The sequence below is a fragment of the Aspergillus multicolor genome, assembly GCF_047715735.1.
Source record: "Aspergillus multicolor strain CBS 133.54 unplaced genomic scaffold BDW74scaffold_16, whole genome shotgun sequence".
NCBI classification, from domain to species: Eukaryota; Fungi; Ascomycota; class Eurotiomycetes; order Eurotiales; family Aspergillaceae; genus Aspergillus; species Aspergillus multicolor.
This window is the reverse complement of record NW_027395967.1, coordinates 252,038-274,588: the sequence shown is the minus strand read 5'-3', so window position 1 is coordinate 274,588 and position 22,551 is coordinate 252,038. Positions and strand designations below refer to the sequence as shown.

The window sequence follows — 22,551 nt, the reverse complement described above, 5'->3', positions numbered from 1 at the left end:
GATTCCATTGAGGCTGAATTGGAAGGACTTTGAGTTTCTTGTGCCATGAGTTTGGGTGCGGATGAGGCACCTTTGAAGACTGCGGGTGCGGCTTCGGGAGCGGGCTCGCGGGGTTCCACGTGTTCGCCTTGAGCCCCATGTTTATTTGCTGGTGATACAAATCTGCGTAGTTTCTTTGTCCAAGAATTATCTTTGGCGCTCATGGCTTGTTAATGTCAAGTAGCGTGGGCTAATCGCAAAGCTTGTAACGTAAAGTTGGAGGCATGCGTCGATGTTGCAGGCGACGGAAATGCAGGATCGCTCCCGGTCGACAAATGTCTAGCCGGATCTGCGTGCACAGCTACCTGTCTATGCATTAGGTATTGACTGACTAATCTGCATAGCGAAGCGCAGGTCGCGCCAAGGGGAAGGAGCGACCGTCTTCAGCGTACCTTTCTCATTGGCTCTCCCGTCGAAGAGACGGAAATGGCATTGCAAGAAGGTGCGACCTACCTAGGACTCGTTTTCACTAGCGTGGTAAGGACCAGCTCGTTCCTGTGTTTTCTTATCAGCTTGTCTCTCAATACTCGCCCGAGATTCGCGATGCCCCTCAGATAACAAACAATGCCGGGGGCTTATCAGTTGGGGTACTCCAATACTTCAAAGGGGTATATAGGCAGTACTGATGGAAAATTCCCTTGGAGAAACTGAGCGGATGTCTTCCATATAACGTAACCGCTCGTTAAAATTAAACCTAAAACGATGTCAACTCTAGCCCTTCCGCCAGACTTCAAGTGAGACTATTTCGAAAAAAATATATACTTGAAGACGGCTGATAACATTGCAGATCTCCAGTCACAGCGCAAGATCTTCAGGAGATTGCCGCGAAGTACAATATCAAAATTAAGCCCGGCTCACAGGAAGACGCATACCTCCTTCTCCTACAATCCGCCGAAGCCCTCCACAGAAGCATCGAGGATACGGCCGATTATGTCCACCCTAACCTTGCACCAGTCCCAACAACAGCACCCCGGAAATTCCAAAAATTGTCTGGCGCAGAGAATCCACTGAACGCATGGAGTCACGTTGCAGACATTACCGCTGCGAGCCCAACCAGCTCTATACTAGCCGGTCGCACCGTCGTCCTGAAAGATAATGTCTCCGTCGCCGGTCTGCCGACTACGCTGGGCATACCGGCATGGCTGCACTCAAAAGACGGCGAGTATAAGCCCTCCAACATCGATGCGGCCGTTGTCCGCAGACTCCTTTTGGCAGGCGCGACGCTGAAGGGAACGGCCGTCTGTGAATCGTACTCTGCTGCTCCAGTTTCGTTTACCTCCGCTACGGGGTCAGTGCACAACCCGTGGGCGCGAGGACATACAGCCGGCGGAAGCAGTAGCGGGTGTGCGGCATTGATCGGACAGAAAGCTGTTCTTGAAGACTCGGGTGCATCCCTCAATGGCACAGTCGATGGCTCTCCGACAGTTGAACTTGCAGTTGGAGGCGACCAAGGCGGCTCGATTCGTCTCCCTGCTGCATATACAGGCATCTACGGGCTCAAGCCAACTCACGGTCTTATCCCGTACACCGGAGCAATCTCCCTAACACCGATGATCGACCACCTCGGCCCAATGGCAACGAAACTCGAAGACATCGCTCTCATGCTCCAGGTCATGGCCGGCTACGACGGCCTCGACGCACGCATGACACCCGAGTCACCAATGCCGGCCAATGTGAAAAACTACCCAGCTCTCCTAGCCTTCTTCATCCGCAGCGCCAGAGACGCCTCGACTCCAAAGCCCGTGATGAAAATCGGACTGCTAAAAGAAGCCTTCGACTTCCCCGGCCTCTCGCCCGAAGTCCGCGATACCGTTCTCCAAAACGCAAAAGAATATTTCACAGCCGCCGGCGCAGAAGTCCTCGAGGTCTCTGTCCCCATGCACCGCGAAGCACCAGCGATCTGGACCGTTGCCGCGCGGACCGCCCTAGCGGATTTCGGTCTTGCATCCCGTCCACCCGGATACCTCTCCTACCTGCCAGACCACATCGATACTCAGTGGCCGCCGACACAGGAAATGTTCGACCACCTGACGGTGGGAAATCCGACCATCATGAACCTCATCTTCAGCACGGACTATCTGAGGCAGACATTCGGGACGACCGTGGAGTTCAAAGCACACAGGAAGGTCTTCGAGCTCCGCGCTGCGTATGATGCTGTTCTGTCTGAGGTCGATGTTCTCATCACACCGACGGTCCCAACCGTGGCATTTGAGTTCCCGCCTAGCACGAAGGGGGGTAGTGAGCTTGGGGATATTAATGAGAGGGTTAAGGCGGCTGTGGGCTTGAGCTATAATACCTGCGCCTTCAATGTCACGGGCCATCCGGCTATGAATGTTCCTTGTGGATTTGGGGGTGAGAAGGAGGGGAAGAGGTTGCCTATTGGGATGCAGGTTGTTGGGAAGAGGTGGGATGATGAGGCAGTCCTGAAAGCTGCGGCGCTTTTTGAGATCGGAAGGGATTGTAAGTGAGGCTTATCTAGTGGTCAAGTAACATTGATATAACTTGAATATTCCATAAAACACTTTAGAGCGTAAGGTAGAGCAACCATCCCTTACACTGATCTGCCTCCAGCTTCCTCAAGGGTAGTCCCATCCACTATCCTTCACAAATCCCAGCCACCTCATAAGCTCAAGACACCCACTCTCATTGCCCACATCAATGTACTCATCATCCAGCCACACGAACCTTTGGGCCGCATCGAGCTCGTCTCTCCCGTTATACCCAAAGAGCCTCACTTTCCTCCCCGCAGCGACCGCACCGTAGAAGCCTTTGTCGCCATTGGCAAGGACACTACCTCGCTTGTATCCTTCATTGGATGAGCGTTGATACTGGACCTGGAAGATGAGGCGTTGGACCCAATCTCCTGGATTCAGGGGGCTCGGATTTGTCGTTGAGGGCGCGGGTCTGGTCTCGTAGACTTCGATGACGGGGACGTCGCGTCGGACAGAGACTCTGTAGTTTGAGTCGGCGGGCAATGAGGCGCCTACAATGATGCTCCAGAGGTTTGCAACAGTCGCCTCGTTGCTATCGGATGTTATGGCGAATAAGGTTATGTGGTAGGCCGGGAGCCGCCACAGGGGATTTTGGGCTTTGGATTCCATGGTTAGGGACGGACGAAGCGGGAACGACTGAGACCGTGGAACTCTTGACCCTTTACCTTGCTTGCTGGGCTACGTAGCCTCATTGGACAATGGCAGCTCTGAGCTGGCACATGCCTTTCCCCGCACAAGATCCCCCCTTGCTTTCTTGTTAACCTGTTGAGCTTGTACCCTATGGTATTGTCCCGCAGATCCTGCTCAGATCAGAGCTGACTTGACCACGCCGACAGTCCCTATCACCTCCTGAGCATGATAGCACATCCATTCATAGCCGAAATAAAGAATATAAGCTCGTACTCACAACGCACTCAACTCTCTAGGTATGACAAGGTTCTATGTACACTACTGGAGTCGCGATCGGCGTGTACATCTGGGTTGATGCTCGTCACGTGTACCTAAGGCAGCGTTTCAGGCGGAGATTAAGGCTTCAGTATTTTTTCTCTCAATCCATAGCACCTACTCGGCGAATCAAGCTTGCCTAATAATGCTGTAGGCGAGGTTATCCATAAGATGTAGAGAACCTATCACGACGCGACGCAGGATGACTCATAATTTGGGGTAAGTATTCCGCTCGGCCCTGGTACCGAATCACAGACGCCGGCTTGAGGTGATTAATAATTGCCCAATCAATCTTCAGATACTTAAACAGAGACTGCTCAATCCTATCCAACATCGAATCTATCGATTTTCCGCGACCATGGCGAGTGAGCGGCCTTTAGGCCCGCTAGTTACGACCGGCCCAGCCGAACGACCAAGTACACGAACTCTTCTAGGCAGGATAATTCATCTTGAAAAACTCAGACCAGACCACGCCACAGAGCTTTTCTCTCTCATCGGCGGCAATGAACCTCAGATTGCATCATTATGGGACTACATGCCCGACGGCCCCTACGCCGACCTTTCCACATTCCAGAACTCTATAACCAACAAGTCAAACTCTCCAGACCCCTTCTTCTACGCCATAATCGACGCTCGCAATCCAAAAGACAGCACTACCTCCGGAAAACCGCTGGGCTACATAACCCTCATGTCCATCAACCCCTCCAACCTCTCTATCGAAATCGGAAGCGTCATGTTCAGTCTCGCGATGCAGCGCACAACAAGCGCCACGGATGCCATCTACCTCTTGTTGAAGCACGCATTCGAAGACCTGGGGTATCGACGCGTGGAGTGGAAATGCAATGTGCTTAATGAGCCGTCGAAACGGGCCGCGGGCCGCTTGGGGTTTACGTACGAGGGCACGTTCCGGCAGCATATGGTTGTTAAGGGGCGGAATCGGGATACGGCGTGGTTTTCAATGTTGAGGGAGGAGTGGGAGGGGGGGATTGGAAGGGCGATGGGGGAGTGGTTGAAGGAGGAGAACTTTGGGGAGGATGGGAGGCAGAGGAGGAGCTTGAAGGAGATTAGAGAGGAGCTTGGGACGTCTTAGGAGAAGCAGAAGAGCATTTCATTTGAGAATATAATATACCTAAGTCAGAAAGTAGTTGGGTTCGACGCGCTAAAAGCTGGCATCGACGCACTAGTCTGCCTTAGGCAGGAAGACGGGTGGAATCGGGCCCGTGCCCTAAATTCCACGTGGAATTTATAGCTATATTTAACTTACTACTTTATTACTTTTAATATCTTTACTATTAAATTTATATACTTTATTTTTAAGGATAAAAGCAAGCCTATAAAGTAATGAAACTACCCTTTAATTTATATAAGCTGCTTATAAAGTACTTAAAAAGCACTTATTAAGTATTTTAATAGTTAATTTTAATAAACTAATGGCGTATTTAACAGGTTTATAAATATATATAAAAAAATATATAGTAAACTATATATATCTTAATTACTAAAATATATAATTAATAACTGCCTTTTAAGTACTTAGGAACTAATTAATAATAAAAATTACTTTTTATTTTTTAACTTTAACTCGTGTAACTCTTACTCTTTTTTTTTAATTTTAATTTACTTTATAAGTAATTTAGCTTTAAGACTTTAAATCTTTAACTTTTTTTTTAATTTTTATACCTTTATATTTTAAGATTAGTCGCGTGAATTAGTTATAGTAACTTTTTAAAGACTAACCTAAGAGGTACTAGAAAAGTAAGGGTAAGTACTTAATAAGTAATTTCTAAGTACTTAAATAAAAATTATACCTTAATCTTACCCAGGAACTTCCTTACTGGCTTTAACTACCTTTTTAACTATTTTTTTAACTTAGAGTTCTTTGTAGTGGCCTTTTATTACTAAAAAATAAAAAAATATTTAATTTTAATTATAAATATTCTTAAAAAATTAGACTCTTTCTCTTGCCAAGCTAGCTTTATAAAATACTTTTATATAAGTACTTGTAAAGTGCTTGGTAAGTATTTTATAAGTACTTAAGGTAAAGATATACCAGACTAAGCTATATAATTAAGATAACTAGTCTTAAGAGTTTAAGTTATATATTAATACTAAAAATTATAAAAGCTATAAGCTTAATTTTATTAAATATTTTATATATCTAGCTTTTATAACCTATGTATATTTAGTAAGTAGTTAGCAAGCACTTATTAAGTATTTAAACTAAGTTATTAAAAACTTACTCTAGAATTACTTGCAGTAGTATTAAGTACTTTTTATAATAATTAAACTTATTATATATTTACTTAATAGCATTTATACTTTTTTAAATTAAATTAAAAATATAATAAAAAATAAAAAAGTAATACTTATTAAGTCCTGCTGTAATAACTATATTTTTTTTATAGCAAGCCTAATTTTAAACTATAAAATGCTTATACTTTAAGAATAATTAACTAGTAAGTACTTTTAAAGCACTTAAAAACTAGTTAGGAAATACTTATAAATTAAATAATTATATTATTTTTAGTAATTTTTTTTAAACTTATATTCTAGAAGTGCTGCCATTTATGCCCTAAGATATTAATTTAAAGAATTTTTATAAATAGTTTTATAAATTCCTTAAAAAAAATACACCTGATATAAAATAAGAATATTCTTTAGAATCTAGAGTTATAAATAGGACTTTGGGTTAATTTTTATTAGGAACTAAGATAGCCTTATTATAAAGGATTAGCTATTACTTAACAAGTACTTAAGAAGTGGTTAGAGGTTACCTTTAATTTGCTTATTATTTATATTTATTACTAAAGCATGCAGTCTAGTGCCATGTATAGTATAAAAGGTAAGCTCTTTACTAGTTAACCTATAAATAATATTATAAACTTTTTTAAATATAATATAATAGCCTTTTATTATGTCCTTAGTTATAAAGACCTAATATAAAGTAATAACTATTATAAGTGGTTAGCAAGTGGTTATTAATTAGTTATAAGGTAATTAATTATACATACTTTTTTTCTAATTATTTAAATATATAGTAAATATTAATTCCTTTAGCTTTTTTAACTAAACACGCTTGTATAATATATTAATCTTAACTAAAGGTAAAGTATAAAGAAGCTTAGCTTAGTTTTTAAGAATATAAATAATAAAGACTTAATTATTATTCTAGTAAATCTCCTGCATATACTCCTAGGTTATATAATTAGTTATTAGGTAGTTAGGAAGTAGTTACTAAGTACTTACCTTAAACTTTATATTTTTTCCTAATTTAAAAATCACACTATTAATATCTTAACCTGCTGGATAATATAAAAGGCGCTGTTTTTTAATAATAGCCCTAATTAGGTCTAGATTTAAGAAACTATCATGGATTTACTAGATTATATAGTAGTTATATTTAACATAAAATAACTATAGTGCTGGACTTTTAAGAAAAGCACCTATAAAGTAGTTAATAATAACTTATAATTAACTTTTAAACTACTTAGGGAGTACTTATTAAGTGTTAAGCTTGGGCTTTAAGCCTGTTTAATTAGTTATAGGATATTATTCATGATTTTTGCTGGGGTTTTTTAAGGAGGTAAAGGGGCATGTGTATAAATATTATGAGATATAAAAATAAAATAAGGGTTATAATCAAGATTTATAGGAATTAACTAGTAAAATATAACCTTATATTTAGCATGTATTAGTTTTCCTAGTCCCTAAGGGTAATTATAGGCTAATTAAGTGCTTAGTAAGTAGTTTATAAGTGGTTAGGAAATATCTCTTAGGTACTTACTATAAAAAAGTAACTTAGATTTAATTAATTTAACTGTATTATATTCCTTAGTATTAATAATAACCTTACCAGTAAATAGTTCTTAAAGAAACTAAAGATAAATAAAGCTATTCTTAGGCACCTAATAGGTATAATACCCAGCAGGATTAGATAATGTGTTAATATATTTAATATAAAAGTTAAAACCACCTAATAAATTTTATACTTAGTTAGTAAGTAGTTTAAAACTAGTTTATAGCTGCTTAGCTTATTAAAATAAATAACTAAGCTAGTTATAGCTGGCAGAAATCTTAAAATTTAAAATAAGATTATTAGTTCTTAAAGAGATTCTTTACCGCGCGGTAAAATTTATTAAAAACTAGTTAAAAAATATTTACTAAGTGCTTGCTAATTACTTTATACCTATATATAGTATTTTTAGTTATATCTTTCTTAACTTTACTAATTCTGTGTTAAATTCCTTGTAAAGTAGCCCATAAATTATTTATAAAACAGGTATAATATATATTCTTAAGTTATATGCCCGCATGTTTATAAATTTTTACCCTAGAATATTAATAAGATAAGCTAAAGTAGGATATTTTAAGAAATAAAAACTAGCTATAAGGCCTGTTATAATAATTTTACTAAATATAATATTAAATTTATTAAGTAGTTAGTAATTACTTAATAAGCACTTAATAAGCACTTATATTATTAACCATGTTCTTAATAGTTTCCCTTTGCTAATTAGGAGGCATATTTATAACATAGCCATATTTTATTAAATTAGTTACTGGATATTTAGGAAGATTATTATTATATTTTAACTTTAAAACCTTTAATAAGTTTCTTAAGGTATTAGTAAGTAAAATTAAGATATTTTCTTCCTCTTAATTAATTAGCAAGTGCTTGGCAGCCAGTTGCTTGTAATTTACCTTATATAATTAATTACTTAATTTACTTTTAATTAATTAAAAAAGATTATTTTATAAGAAAAAGCTAGGATCTTAAAGATTTATTATAAAGTAGTTAATAAGTAGTTATTAAGTACTTTGGGAATTTATCTTTTAAATTTAAAGAAAAAAAAAACTAAAATCTAAAGTAAAATTTAGGGAATTTATAGTTATTTAAATTTTTTATATACTAGGGGTAAAGTCAAGTTCCACGCGGTTAGCTAACTCCCGAGTGGCGGGACCCGCTTTTAATGTTGATGCCACCTACCCTCTCTACCTAAGTAAAGATGGTCGGGCGTGCCATTGCTTACACATCTTGCACGACAGTGTTGTGTTGTGGTCCAAATTAATAGGACGCTTTGTGAACTCGAGGAAGAGAGAACATGCTAACTAGGTCAGAAGTTGGCAAAACACTACTAAAAGTACCTAAGTGGACGTCTTTCAAGGTTGGCAAGATGCCTAGGTACTCGCCGGTGCTATGGCATTTTCTAGGGCTTTGTGATGCACGTGGCCAATCCGGGTTTCTGTTCATCGCGCCATTTTGTTAATTATCGCAGCCGACACGGGGGACACAGCTGCTTAATAGATGCTACGGGTATTTGGTGTCCTGGTCGTGCATTAGCACATAATTATTGTGAACGGTGCTAGACTAGAAACTTCTTGGAGCAAGAGGGCGCAGTGAGACAAGTCAGCTGGTAGGGCTGCTGCCTTGATGTTTACCTCCTGCTTCCAGCACCGCCCTCAGTATTGACCAGGGCTGGGGCGTGTTGGCATTGACTCGGCTGGTAGGAGCCTAAATCTTCCATTTAACATTGGTCCTTCAGGTAGAGAGCTAGGTCTGTCCTGTGCGACGACAAGTTGATGAGATTAGATGTCCACCGTTCACGGCTACCTCAAAGCTAGGTATGTATATAACATGAAGTAAAAGAGAACCCGACCTTACAAGAATATATCACGATCAAGGATTACATTTCCTTCCCAGAATTGTCGAATCTATCACAAGGAAACTCCTCTACCCCCTCTCTTTCCTGCAGGCAATAGCTCGATTTGGGCATCCTATGCCTTGCAGGCCATGTCCACAGGCATCTGGCTCCTGGCACCAACTGCAGCATCTGCCATGATCTACGCATCCGGTGATCTGGTGCTGTAGAGGCCATACCGACTTCGTCGGACACAGCGGCTTCTACGCTAACCCAGCGAGATTGAAGGGCAGACTAATTGCGCGAGCTGTATTCAAACAGTGCGGCAATCACTGTGGGCTGTACTCAAATAGGAGACATGGCTAATGTGCCGTATTTCTTGTCGGTTTGCACATAGTTACCTAGGTGAATATCTGGACATATTGTGCGTGGTGTTTCAGTCCATGGCCGAGTGGTTAATTGGTAGAACTACAGTCGTCTCCGGAGCGGAGCTTGGGATTGGGGAGTCGTTGACCAGTGTAGTGCATCCATACCGTTATACTGAGTAGCCTGCGTACCAGAACGCATTATTGGGGCCCTAGAAGGGGATAATGTGGGCGAGGGCCGTCTCTTATGTAAGCGCCAAGCCGAGTTATGTTAGCGGCTTACCGAGCTATTACGTAAGGGCTCGGATGTGAGTCAACCCCAACTCCAACTGGCCAACCGACCCGACCGCGGACGCAAAGTCCACTCGCTTTGATCCACAAAAACCTCAATCCAGCAAGCAAAAAACAAAAGCCAAGCCATTTCCGATGCGGGGAATCGAACCCCGAGCCGTGCTGCTCCAAGTGTGATACCTACTTTATAGATGGTATGACGTCATGAAAGAGCACAATGTTAGCCGTTACACCACATCGGATGCGTTGTTGTTGACGAATTAATGCTGGAATGGTTTATATGGCGCGAAAAACAAGCCGCCGGGCGCAACGGGAAGAGATTTCTCTTGTGTAACGCCGCCAAGCTTCTGTCTTATTCTCTGCGTTTCATGAGAAGCGATTGTAACAACGGTGTGCCCAGGTGTATGTACCAGTTAGGTAAATGGTATATACTTGCATTACCATGTCAACCAAGCAGTGTATTAGCCGTTTATCGTTTGTTACTACTTTTCAAAAATGTGTTGGGTGTATTTTTTGGGTTACATATATATATATATATCTAACCGTGGTCATACCTGAGACCTCGATTTCACGCCATAACATGTGTAACAAACATATGCCAAACGAACAAGGTCGCACATTCCTATTCTTGCCCCAATCAACACTCTTCCATTTTATCGGCGTCTCGTAGATTCCAGAAATTCTACGGTGTACGATCTCGAAAATTGTGGGTAGCCTGAGTCGGGGTCCAAAAAAAATAACTTGACATTCCAACTCAAACCTATATAGCTGTAAAGGTAATGCACTTGAACAAAAGCTAGTATTTCATCCAGGTCCACGCCAAGTCCCTCCGGTGATGTTGAATCACATAGGCCTCCTTACCTCAACCAGTGCTTACCACCTAAAATCCAAGCCCACCCGACCACTAGACTATCATCAGGAATCTACCCATCAAAGAAAATAATCATACAGCAACCCTGATACATCTCTCCCCAACAAGCACAGCGTAGAATCAAGGCGTAGGTGGCGCAACGCATCCTCGCTGCTGGGACTATATCACAGGCAACGACGTCAACAATCCTCGCCATATCCCGCGGTAAGGGAAATAAAAACTTACGGTGATATTCAGCTCGCAGCAAGCAGCGGCGGTCCTAGCGCAGGAGTTGAAGAATGCATTGGAGTTTGATACGTCCGCTGGCTGCGTACAGTAGTACACCGGCGGCCAGGTGGGCATGTGGAGACAGCAGAGCGGGTATGGATGGTCGGGGTCGGGGCAGACATTGTTGGTATTCTGGCGCGCTTTGATGTCAGGCTTGAGGGCTAGGGGGGTTGCGAGGGCTGTGCCGCTGAGGAGGATGGTGGTTGGGAGGGAGATCTTCATGGCGGTCGGACAGGGTCGAGAAGTGTAGTGATGAATGGATTAGTGGGGGACTTGAGATAGAATACGAGGATTAAGGATATTAATACACACACTCAGAGGGACCCCAGCTGACTTTATACTTCCAAAGCGGTGGTCTGGAGAAATATCATGCATGAGTATTCCCGCAACGAAGGAAAAAAAGCAACAAGTACACCCCGCTTTCTTTGTGACATGCCGTGCATCTGAAGCTGAACTTGCAGTCTTTTCACAACTGCAGTACAAAGCAACGCTCAGCTTACTGTCGTTCTCTCTCTCTCCATGCATTTGTTGACCATATTTGGAATTGGATGCCTGACGATTTTCTCCTGTATAGAGAGGGCGTATACCATTCATAATGTGCCATAGAAGTAAGAGAACTATCCTTATGGACTGAGAGAAATTTAGCACCATTGAACCGAGCATGCAGGGCTCTGTAGACCCAGAGGTTGATGGAGTCAGCATGACTTATCAAAAACAAAGGATTCGTCACCATTATAAGATTCACATCAACGGTGCCACATTACTCCTTTTCATGGCCGTATACTGGTTTCCACATGTAACTTATACTTGTCGTAACAATTGTATCTAGCTATACCTCGATCTCTCGCCCACCTACCTAATGCACGGAGGTTAGCTACATCTAAAGAAAACTGGAGTATCTACAAGTCTCAACGAGAACGATGCTTACAAGACGGTAAGAAAAAAAGCCACGTAGCGTCAAGTATCACTTGGAAAATGTCCGTGATACATACAACTTCAATCTTGGAAAAGATTTTTGCCGCTCTTGGAGCATCAACGTGAATGGCACCATCCAATCACCATGGTACAAGTGTTCACACAATAGTACCACTAACAGCCAACCTAACAGCTGCTCAAAGGCGTATACAGTCGCTCAACTCAAGCGTCTATCACAAAAGACACGTTAGTTAGTCTTCGAGGAACCTAGTACAAGAGTAAGGGCGCGATATCAATTCCATTATGTTCTCAATAAATAATCTGGTACTTACTTCACCATTAACAATGCAGCAAGCGGGCCCCTCGCTATCTCCTTCGCACGATTCGTCCCATTCTTCAATGCTGCTGGTAGTGCCTGGCACGCTGCAGGAGAGCACGTCGTCGTCCTCGAGCTGAATGTAAGTGCAGCAAAGCGGCACGTCGAATCCTTCTTCTGTACAGAGATCGGAGGTCTGTCGGATGTGGAGTTTGGAAGGACGAGCCATGGCCAGAGCGGTTGCGCCGGTGAGCAGGATCATGGCGATACCGGAGAGCTGGGATTTCATGGTGATGGAGTGATAAGCAGTGGTGGGAAATGGTGGAATGATTGAAAGCCTTGTGCAGATACGGAAGAGAACTCGGCGTAATGCTCGAAGAAGTAAAGCGGGAGGGAGGGAGGCGGCCGGGGACAGCTTTACTGTTTATATGCTCGCTTTCGAAAAGGAATATATCTACCTGTACCTGGATCATGATTAATTCTGCGCACGGGCAGTGGATCGTGCGTGTTAATACAACAATGACATGTCTGAGGCAGTCTAATTCGACCGGGGAGCCCGGCTGCCTCCACCGGTGCTTGAGATGATCATTTGATGGGTATTCTACCGGCAATGAAGCATTTAGGATAGTTGTAGTAGAGATCAATTGATTGCTGACAATGGGCTGATTATGGTAGAGCCGGGCGCAAGCGTCGAGCAACCAGGGGAATGACACGGCTGATCTTTGTTCTCTTGCCTCAGAACTGAAAGTACTCTATATTCTCTAGCAGCTTTTCTCTTTCCTCCAGTTCCAGTCTCAAGGGTTGGCTCAACTGTCTGACGTGAGATTGTGGTTTGTGACCGACGATCTCTTGGTCATCGCTCAGATCGAGATCTGCACCTGCAAATAGGACGCCACCCGACTATACTCCGTATGGGAAGAATAACAATCATTTGACGTAGCGGCGACCTCAGTGCGCTGAGAAGCTTACTCCAGCTTATCAAATACCACAGCTTGCTGGCTCCTGTTTTATACTAGAACTCATAAACTACCTTGGATTGTTCTACATCCGAGCGATAGTCGGGTCCCGGGCGGGTGTGCAGACATAGAGTTTTAACGTATATAGCTGGAAAAGTACGGATTATGTTGAACTTGGTACTGATTTAGCCAATACTGCAGGGTATTGGGAAATGTGACTTTGCTGAGGTCATTCATTACCTGAGTAGGTGCTGGCGCCAACGAGCCATAACCTTTCTAGATCGTTGGGATATTCAATAAAAAATAAGCAATATACATCAAATGGGGCGATAGCTCAGTTGGTAGAGCGTTAGACTGAAGTCTAAACATCAGTCATCTCATCTAAAGGTCGCTGGTTCGATCCCTGCTCATCCCATTTCTTTTTTGGTTCTTGGTAGGTGTGCCATGTGGGTGGATACTTGGTTCACATATCCTACCTACCCTTTTTACTAGGTACGCTGGCTACAACCAATGTCTTATCGTAGATCTATTCTACAGTGCGCCCTTTTGCTCATCGGCAGCTCTGGGAATAGAGTGCAAGTTATAACTTAAGTACGCCCCGAGGCGTTAAGTACTGCTACCTGTGGTACACGAACAGCCCTCTGCCAGCAAACTGGGGACCCATCACGCATCCCACTGATACAAGGTTACAAACAGACTTTAGTCTCGAAGAAATCAAGTCAATCTAATATCCACAGCTAACACACCGCAAGCTTAGCTCACTCGCCTCTAATCATCGGCCGGGACAGTGCAATAGTCCAGCGAGAATAGCTAAGGACGTAAGAGTAAAAATAAACAGGGGCAGCCCGGATTAATTATTGTAGCTATACGCAAATAGAGGGAGGGGAGCACGTGCAGTATGCTATCAGTAGGTAGGCATTCTTACCTCAACGCGGTCACAGCACCAAGGCTGAAAATCTGTCTGGGGCATATAGCAGGCCTCCAGGAAATTGTCGAACGTCGATATGTCGCGGTCCTGGTCTGGGCTACTGCATCTCCATGTATAGCTCTCGTCTTGTCGGCAGCATTGAGGCGGGCTATAGTTCTAGTTCAATGGAAATAGGTATTATGAGTAAGGGCCTATGAAGCAGAGTTCGTGACTTTGAACCTTAATCAAATTCAATTCCTCAAGCCCCTGTGCATAAGAGACCAAGGCAAGTTGTTGCAGATCCAAAACTTAGTGGACCGAACACCTTCACGAGAAATATGGTAGCAAACCAAAGCAGTCGCCCGCGCAGACATGGGAGAGTCCCCCCGTGCCCTTGTCGCAGGTACCCAATTCACCGGCCTAGGTAGGAAGCCGTAAGCCCCTACATAGGCTAGGGGGGTTCACATCCAGCTACAGAATTGAGCTGTTATAAACGAACACAGACGTCAGATTCATCGCACTGCATTCGACACCTTTTATCTATAAGAGAGGTACTTACCCCTTCCACCGCGCAGCAAAGAGGTATCTCCGGTTCTGCGCCGCCCCTGCAGGAGTTCTCGAACCCCGACTCAGAGGTTAGATCAGGGGGATTCCGGCACGAAAAAAATAATCGGAGTCCGTCATCGCTCACCACCCAGCTACAACATTGCGGAATCGGCCAGTATATAGTTCCGCAAATGGAGCTGGTGCTTTGGCGGGCTTTGGGGGGGTGGGGTAGGGCTCGCAATGGCGGATGCTGTGAGTAAAGTGAGAGCTGCGGCGAGGTGTGTGAGGTGCATGGTGGTGAAGATGTAGGTTGGAATCGAGTGTCCGGTATATATCAAGAGATGGAGGGTTCTTATGGTAGGCTGCGGAGCTGGGTGTTGATAGAAAATTGGAAGTGTGGGTAAAAATGGAAGAAAGTCAGAGAGCTAGCATACGGCAGGAAATTACCTGCCTACTTATATTCCTGCTTGTTTCCACCATGAATATCATCTCAACTGGCAGGGTGCTAGCCCTCTGGACCGCCAACCATCGTCAACAATAACAACCGGAACAACCGAGATCGAACTTGATCGGGCGAGCCCGCAGAACAAGAGCGTCATCTCTTTCCATTCGTGTACTCCTACAGCAATGAGTGGCGCCGCTTGCGTGTATCCACTGGTCCTTTGCTTATTGCCTTCCCATCGCCTTTCCCATCATAAGGAGAAGTGACGTAGCTGGCGTGCATACCATGTGCCCCTTGCGGATCAAGCCTTTGACAGTATGGTACCACAGCCATAATCCAGAACCCGACCGCAGCACCTCGGCCAGATACCCCTTTTCCAGGTTAGTTAGGCGTCAAGTTTGCGAAGACCTGTATTAGGTCACTGGCCGCCGCATCGGCTCTTAATCGCTCGCTATACCCAGACGGTGGACTCCGAGTCGGAGGCTGTATTTGGAGGACTGGAGCAGCACGAACCTTGACCTGTTTGTTCATGGTTTTGATTACTGGTAGCGCGCCCCCGCCGACCACGTCTAATACCGCAAAGATACCCTACCCTTTGAAATTACCCTATCAAGTCACCAAAAGCAGTCTGCCTAGAGTACAGTGCATGGCGGCTTGCTCAAGCAGAAAGCAGTATCTAAACAGCCGGTCATCGCCTCCGCCCAACTCACGTCTACCTTACACAAGACTAAGTAAGACCCAATGAATCTTAGAGCGGCTGTCGGACTGCGGAACTATAGTGCCCGTTTAGATACTGGGCCTCTGCGCATTACATAAGCGATGAAGAGTTTGGTGTTCAATGGCAAATGCTGCCAACCTTGGAGAGATACTTTGGTAAGATTCGCAGGCCTCCCCGCTAGGTAAGTGTACCAACCTCATACCGCAACATACTCCGTGGTATCAGACATAAACAAAGCTGAATGCTGTCGGCTACACCAGCGCCCCGCAGCTAACTGTCCGAAGTGCAAGTTCAAGTCGACGGGGTAAGTGCGTCCTGCCGAGATGAGTGAGTGGGACTCGCTCTGCATCTTGAGATGATTTGCATCGTGGTCGTCTACATGAAATGTGTCGATAGCAACTTTTATGGTCCGATTTGGATTTTGCGAGCACCTCTCTTTGATCGATTGTCGATGAAGGATGTGGATTCTCGCAGATGGGCGTTGCTAGCAATCATGTATCACAGTTGTAAATGATCCAGCATAAGAGCTAAATTTCTTACGCACGGCGTCAAGGAAGAATATAGAAATACTACTAGTTCCCCTCGAGGTCAGATTACCAAAGCGTTGGGCAACAAGTAAAGAGATGTATTAAGAAGAATTAAAAGTCTATAACGAAGGTAATACCCGGTTGACAAGCTGCACAAGCACAAGGACAAGCACCAAGCACCAAGCAAATGCTGGAACCAAGAAAATAATAAACAAAACTTCATGACCGCACAAGACGCCACATCGTCGCTCTATCTCAAACTGAGGTACTCGGAGACCTCATTGCCGACTCCTTCGCGCCTTAATCATCGCCAGCAAGGATACTGTCAAGCTCATCACCCAGGTCGCCGAGGTTAAGGTCGCTGACCTATAAGTTACAACAAGTGTGTTAGAATAACAGCAGCCCCAAACTGCGCTTTGGTTAGGAAGGGAACATACAATGTCGTTGGCGCTGTCTAGAACACCTCCAACAGCATCGCCCACGCCGTTGAGGAGACCGTTGCGGTCGTCGTCGTCGTCGTCGTCGTCCTCATCATCGTCATCATCCTCATCGTCCTCATCGTCCTCATCCTCATCGTCATCCTCATCGTCATCATCGTCGTCGCCATGACGGTGACTTTCACGACGGGCCAAACGCCTCTCACGCTCACGCTCGCGGCTGGTGCTTCCCCCAGGCACGCCGTTATAAACCTGTCCAAGGGAGCTGTAGACCGCAGAAGCGAACGGCGTGTTCTCCTCGACGTCCTCGTTGCCCTCGCCGCAACGCTGCAGCATCTCGCTGCGGAAGGTGTCGGAACGCGCGCCGGTGGCGCTTGAAACCTGGGTCATGGCGCCAGAAAGGGCATTGGTGAAATCGCGGTTTTCGGGGTCTTGCGCTTCGTCTGAGTTAGCGGCCTCTTCGAGTTGCGGGTACAAGGTTCGAAGGTCGTCCTGCGCTTCGTCCACCCGGTCAGAGCACTCTTGAAGGCTTAGGCGGGCGGCGGCAGAGAGGCCGGTCAAGGCGAGAAGGGAAAGGAGTTGAAGCTTCATGGTGACCGTATCGGGTCAGGAGAGAAGGAATGAACGACGGTGGAGCAGAAGGAGTGGCTTGCTGAGTTGCGAGTGCAGCTGTGCAATGAGGAGAGAATAGCTGGGAGGTGACCTGGTCTTATAGGCAAGGTGCGCGCCTTCCTTGGATAAACTTGGTGGTCGCGACTTCCTTTTCTGGTCTGTTGAGCATCTTTACCCTATGGTTTTAGTCCTCAAGGGCCAATTACATTGCAAACCCTCTATTCCGCCGAGTCTTCGCTGCGCGGGCCGTCAATAGTATGCACCACCGGGACATTCGGTGTGTATTAAAGTTCATTCCCTGGATATCCCATAGGGCCACGCTGCGGAAAGCGCGCCGACTCATTTCAACAATGCGTCTTGAGATACACAAAAGTAAACTCAAGCTCTACTCTTGGTGGATAAGCCATGAGATGGCGTATATGATAGGTTGCTCCTGCTGCTCATTTCCGGCTTCCCGGAATATCCTCGTCTGTCAAGCGCTGGAGTGTTCTTCCGTACAGAGTCTCCTCGTTCCTGCAGTTGCAGTGACGATCATGCATGACGGCTGGAACACCCTTTCAGACCCCCGTCTACAGTTGAGTCGCGTATCTGCGATCGCAACATAGTCATGGTCATTCTTCTTTCATTAGAGGGAGAATGATAGACGCTATAGCTCATATTCCTAATGAAGAGATAACTTCTGAGAAAGGCGAAAAAAACCCTCTGCTGTCTGGAGAGCCTAGAACTTCATTATGCAGGTCAGCTGTCGATCTTGGCAGGAACGACCGGGGTAGGTATGCTTGCAGCAGGTTCTGCTTATAATGCACTATCTGCGGAGTTTCTTCTGACGATCTGCAGGCACGGAACGTTACGGATTGGCTGAGACTCACTCGATAATTTCAGCTTCAGCAGATCGTGTCTCGCGGTGATAACCACATCCCTCACATTAAAAATAGCACTTGCTAGGGCGATAGTCATCATGTGCCTTGCTAGCCCTAACTTTCTGAGAGCAGCGTTGACCAAATTAACCGTGACGTCAGGCCTACGAGCGATTGGCGGTCGCTTTAAGCTTGGATCCAACCCTAAATCCTGAGTGGCCGACCCTAATTCATGCTAGTGGGTCCTTGACCATCCAATTTCTAAGCATCCAGCGATCTTCAGCAATAATAACCCCATCCAAATCCCCAATCCGCCCAAATAGCCTCCGGCTTAAATCCAACGTCAGCCGCAGTGTCACCAACCCAATCAATCTGCCCACCATCGCCAATCATTCACCCTCATCACATTCTCAACTCTCAATGTCACGAATCGGCGTCTTCCCCGCCTCTGGCGGCCTGGGGTCCAGCATCGTCAAGCACCTGCTGACGCTAGTCCCAGCATCCCAGCTCACCCTGATCAGCCGGAACGCAGAACGACACGAAAAAGAGGTCGCAGCAGGGGCTACAGCGCTCAGGGGCGACTACGATTACCCCGAGACGCTGCAGAACGTGTTCGAGGGCATTGATGTTCTCATGCTCATTTCGTATGCGTCGTTTGAGATTGAGCATCGGGTTAACGTGCGTCCTGTCCCTGCCCAGATAGAAACTAACAATGATAGACCTAGTATGGTAGCGGTGTATGTTAACAAGTGTTAGGCCCACAAAACAGCCCTAACCCTCGCCCTCAATTCCGGCGTAAAGCACATCTTCTACAGCAGCCTCGGATTCGCCGGAAACTACACCGATTCCAGCGTCGCGCACGTCATGGGCGCGCATCTTGCGACTGAGAAATTCCTCTCGGAACTCAGCACCTCCGGTGACAAGCCAATCACGTACACGTCCATCCGCGAGGGTCTCTATTCCGAGTCCTTCCCGATCTACACGAATTGGTTCGACTTGCGCAATCCCGTCGACGAGATTACGATTCCGCATGATGGGTCTGGGCCCGGTGTTGCGTGGGTTAAGCGTGATGAGCTCGGTGAAGCGAGTGCGAAGCTGGTTGCGAATTATGCGACTGTTGCTGGTACAGGCGCGGATGTCAAAAACGCTTTTCCTTACGTCAATAAGATTGTCCTTCTCACCGGGAACAAGGTGTACTCGCTCAAAGAGACGGCTGAGGTCCTGGGAAGAGCAGTCGGCAAGGACGTGCGCATTCGGGAGATTAGTGTTGACGAGTATGCGGGTCTGGACCATGGCGGGAAGCATACGTACCACGGGGTCAACCTTGCGAGGGAATGGTGTACGGCGTGGGAGGCGATCCGGCGCGGTGAGACGGCGGTTGTTACGCCGACCCTGAGGGAGATTCTTGGGAGGGAGCCGGAGGATTATGAGGTGACGATTCGGAGTATGGTTTGAGGCCGGCGAGGTTTGGTGGATTCCAAGACTTTTCAGGTGGCGAGCTGGCTTTCAGGGCTTACTTTCTATTATCTCTCGAGGCCAAGGTGGAGTCAATGGAAGTATTCATTCTTTTTGATCATTCAGAATGAATATCAGGCCTTCCCAGGTCAATGCCTCGTGCGATACTATCCCATCGCAACTTAAATGTCCCATATCCAACAAGCCGCGGCATCGCAAGGCCGAATAAACCAGCAAACTTACTATGTCTTTTGACAACCCGTGTTAGCTCTAAATCCTCACTTGTGACATACGGTTTTGCATATGTTTAATCGCTTTACCTAAATAGTTCCATCCTTGCGGAGACGCAATGCTGGCAATGACCACAAGCGTCCTATGAAGAGCGTGATCGACTTGAAAGTCCTAGCTGCAATGTGTATCTTCAAGTCTTGTCGACGTTCAAGCCTCTGTCTGCGGCAAATAGTTTCGCAGGTGATGAGAAAGCTGCAAGGTAGCTGCTTTCAAGTCCTTGTTGGTTCCACAGTGCAAGAAGGCTCGAATCATCACTGACAGGACTCTAGGCCCGTCAAGTTCGATGATTGATCTCATCGAGGTTTCGAACGACTATTAGATATCAGGTTTGGTGTATAGGTCATGGGATGCATTTCGTCGAAACAAATATCTCTAACTTCCTCTCTCCCAATAACAAGTATTTTCTTCAAAGTGTTTGCAGGCATATCGCGTTGTAGCCTCCAGCTACCTACAGCCCCACAACCATCACAAGACATAGAAAAAAAAAAAAAAGAAAAAAAAGCAAAAAAAGCAAAAAGAAATCTCCCCGACTGGGAGTCGAACCCAGGTCTCCCGCGCTTGTTCTTACTAGAAGTGACAAGCGGAAATCATGACCGTTAGACCATCGAGGATCTGCTAATATAGCCTTTTACCTTTTGTGTTTATGTGCAAATTAAACATGATTCTGCACTGAAAACACCGTCACGGAGCAGAGGAAACTACCCTAATAGATCACAGAGCACAACACAATTGCAAGGCTCTTTAGTTCTGTAGACTTTACTCGACCAAAACTGAGTCTCCGACGTCGCGCTGTTGGTTCTTCCTTTTTGCCGACGCTACGCCGATTGAGGTGTTTGAGGCTTTCGGGCACATGTTTGAGATATATATATGGGTCAGGTTGGTCCCCCACAAAACAGGTGAAAATACTCCAGCATTCAAAGTTGTAATGACGAACCTAGCGTTACAGATTTAGGAAAAGTCGCATGGAGTAAAGCTTCTAATTGTAAGCTGCATCAAGACTGTACCGCAGAAGCACGGAAATGTATACCGTAGGGTGCGGTAACCCCCTCGCAATCTAAGTAACCAAAAGATCGATAAGATGTACCATCTGTCGCATATAAACGGTTAAATTTCCCTCAAATCACAATCCACGGACCTGAAACCAATATCCCTGCAGTTTTGGCTTGACATGATAGGTAGGAATGGCTACCCCGCCCTCGTGACACTGGCGCTTACAGATACTAGCATCCAAATGACTGCTGAGATCTCGACCTTCTAAACCCAGTCAGTATATCTCCAAAGACGTCAGAAACGAAACAATTCAACATCTCCCGCTCACATCCACCACCATATCCCTGCAGAAATATCAACTCACCGCACCAAGGCCCTTGACCCGCAAAATGGATACCTGGGAGACGGAAACAATGTCCTTCACATCTGACGGGCAGACCGGGGACGGCGATACCCCCACCCCAACGAGCACATTCCCAAATCTAGATCTAGACCCAGAAGAAATGCAGAGCATGGCCGCCAAGCTAGCCGAGCTAGGCTTGTTCCATCCGTACACCACGAACGCAACTGAGACCACAAGCCCAAGCCCAAGCACATACCCGCAGCCCGGCAAAACGTTCCTGATCCGTGACCCGAAAACCAACTGTATCGTCTATCTAAAGCGTGGGATCCTGCGTCTCCAGCCCTATTCCGTCTCGGAAGCCAGGACAAACCCCAGCGAAGGCGCACGCAAAGCCACGCTTATCAACAGCGACACCGACACCGCCGCGTACTGGCACTGCATCCAGAACAAAGACCTCTGGCTAGGCTTCCAGAACGAGGCGTCGGGGGGTTTCATCGGGCGCGACAAGCACTGGAAGACGTTTATTGCGGACGCGAAGAGTCACCAGGGGTGGGAGCATTTCTGTGTGCGTCAGGAAGGTAGTGGGCATGTGTTGCTTGCGAGATGTGAGGGCGGGTTTAGAGCGATGAAGGTTAGGGTGGGGGGTGGACAGGCGGGGGAGTTGGAGTTGGTTGTTGCGGGTAAGGGGGAGGCGGGGACGGTGTTTGAGTTTGTGCGCGTTGGGTCGGATGGGGAGGAGTGAGCTGCTGATGGGCTTTGAACCGATTGAGCACTGCGCTTTTTCAGTGCCGGGTTGGCTGTTCAGGATGGGCGGTTGAGTTGAGTCTGCTTTTTCATCCTTGTTTTATTGTTGATATATAATATGGGCTCCAGGGGCAGCAAGCCTTGGAAATTCAGAGCGCAGAGTAAACGGCATCGTGACTGGGAGAAGTTCTGTGTCCGGCAGAGTCCAGATGGCGGGCATGTCCTGCTTGTGAAGCATTGGGGAGGGTTTCGAGCTATGATTGCGGAGAATAAGGGTCTTCAAGTTGGTGGAGAGGGGAAGAGGGGGACGGCTTGGGAGTTTGTTCGTGTTTAGGATCAGGACTGGGAATGGGTTGGACTTGTATGCTACTTGGTATTCTCAGTTACAATTTCAACGGAGGTTTCTTGTCGATCTTAGCGTTTTATGCAGAGGATGAAGTATGGTTGTAAGGAGTATCGGTATTCCCTTCAGGAGAAATCTTTGTTGACTCTGGCACTTAGGAGACAACAGTTCAATCTGGATAACCAGGTCTTTATACCTCGATCTTCTCGGGTTGCCGAGATTATTATCTTGCCGGGAGGATAG

At 45.9% G+C, this 22,551-nt stretch overlaps 9 protein-coding genes and 3 non-coding genes across 12 annotated transcripts; 6 read left to right on the top strand and 6 right to left on the bottom strand.

Moving 5' to 3' along the window:
* Positions 1-741: 741 nt before the first annotated feature.
* BDW74DRAFT_179180 (uncharacterized protein) lies at positions 742-2,507 on the top strand (the record flags this gene model as incomplete). Its single annotated transcript, XM_073729397.1, has 2 exons — positions 742-773; positions 827-2,507. 2 exons carry the CDS (start codon positions 742-744, stop codon positions 2,505-2,507), a joined length of 1,713 nt encoding a protein of 570 aa, XP_073582816.1.
* Positions 2,508-2,615: 108 nt separating this feature from the next.
* BDW74DRAFT_179179 (uncharacterized protein) lies at positions 2,616-3,140 on the bottom strand (the record flags this gene model as incomplete). The annotated part of the gene is made up of 1 exon (XM_073729396.1): positions 2,616-3,140. One exon carries the CDS (start codon positions 3,138-3,140, stop codon positions 2,616-2,618), a length of 525 nt encoding a protein of 174 aa, XP_073582815.1.
* Positions 3,141-3,827: 687 nt separating this feature from the next.
* BDW74DRAFT_185759 (GNAT family N-acetyltransferase) lies at positions 3,828-4,726 on the top strand. Its single transcript, XM_073731108.1, has one exon. It carries the CDS (start codon positions 3,835-3,837, stop codon positions 4,564-4,566), a length of 732 nt encoding a protein of 243 aa, XP_073582814.1. The 5' UTR covers positions 3,828-3,834; the 3' UTR covers positions 4,567-4,726.
* A 5,175-nt stretch (positions 4,727-9,901) lies between these two features.
* On the bottom strand, positions 9,902-10,013 carry BDW74DRAFT_t144. Its single transcript has one exon. It is a non-coding gene; the product is annotated as a tRNA-Glu (tRNA).
* Positions 10,014-10,762: 749 nt separating this feature from the next.
* On the bottom strand, positions 10,763-11,131 carry BDW74DRAFT_179177 (uncharacterized protein; the record flags this gene model as incomplete). The annotated part of the gene is made up of 2 exons (XM_073729395.1): positions 10,763-10,801; positions 10,868-11,131. 2 exons carry the CDS (start codon positions 11,129-11,131, stop codon positions 10,763-10,765), a joined length of 303 nt encoding a protein of 100 aa, XP_073582813.1.
* Positions 11,132-12,021: 890 nt separating this feature from the next.
* BDW74DRAFT_179176 (uncharacterized protein) lies at positions 12,022-12,429 on the bottom strand (the record flags this gene model as incomplete). The annotated part of the gene is made up of 2 exons (XM_073729394.1): positions 12,022-12,054; positions 12,157-12,429. 2 exons carry the CDS (start codon positions 12,427-12,429, stop codon positions 12,022-12,024), a joined length of 306 nt encoding a protein of 101 aa, XP_073582812.1.
* A 990-nt stretch (positions 12,430-13,419) lies between these two features.
* BDW74DRAFT_t147 lies at positions 13,420-13,511 on the top strand. The gene has a single exon. It is a non-coding gene; the product is annotated as a tRNA-Phe (tRNA).
* Positions 13,512-16,536: 3,025 nt separating this feature from the next.
* On the bottom strand, positions 16,537-17,264 carry BDW74DRAFT_179175 (uncharacterized protein; the record flags this gene model as incomplete). Its single annotated transcript, XM_073729393.1, has 2 exons — positions 16,537-16,602; positions 16,674-17,264. The coding sequence occupies 2 exons, from the start codon at positions 17,262-17,264 to the stop codon at positions 16,537-16,539; spliced, it is 657 nt and encodes a 218-aa protein (XP_073582811.1).
* Positions 17,265-18,562: 1,298 nt separating this feature from the next.
* On the top strand, positions 18,563-19,597 carry BDW74DRAFT_179174 (uncharacterized protein; the record flags this gene model as incomplete). Its single annotated transcript, XM_073729392.1, has 2 exons — positions 18,563-18,820; positions 18,899-19,597. 2 exons carry the CDS (start codon positions 18,563-18,565, stop codon positions 19,595-19,597), a joined length of 957 nt encoding a protein of 318 aa, XP_073582810.1.
* Positions 19,598-20,410: 813 nt separating this feature from the next.
* On the bottom strand, positions 20,411-20,499 carry BDW74DRAFT_t143. The gene has a single exon. It is a non-coding gene; the product is annotated as a tRNA-Asp (tRNA).
* A 768-nt stretch (positions 20,500-21,267) lies between these two features.
* BDW74DRAFT_179173 (uncharacterized protein) lies at positions 21,268-21,963 on the top strand (the record flags this gene model as incomplete). Its single annotated transcript, XM_073729391.1, has 1 exon — positions 21,268-21,963. The coding sequence occupies one exon, from the start codon at positions 21,268-21,270 to the stop codon at positions 21,961-21,963; it is 696 nt and encodes a 231-aa protein (XP_073582809.1).
* BDW74DRAFT_155078 (uncharacterized protein) lies at positions 21,936-22,342 on the top strand. The gene has a single exon (XM_073724777.1). The coding sequence runs from the start codon at positions 22,084-22,086 to the stop codon at positions 22,297-22,299; it is 216 nt and encodes a 71-aa protein (XP_073582808.1). The 5' UTR covers positions 21,936-22,083; the 3' UTR covers positions 22,300-22,342.
* Positions 22,343-22,551: the final 209 nt, after the last annotated feature.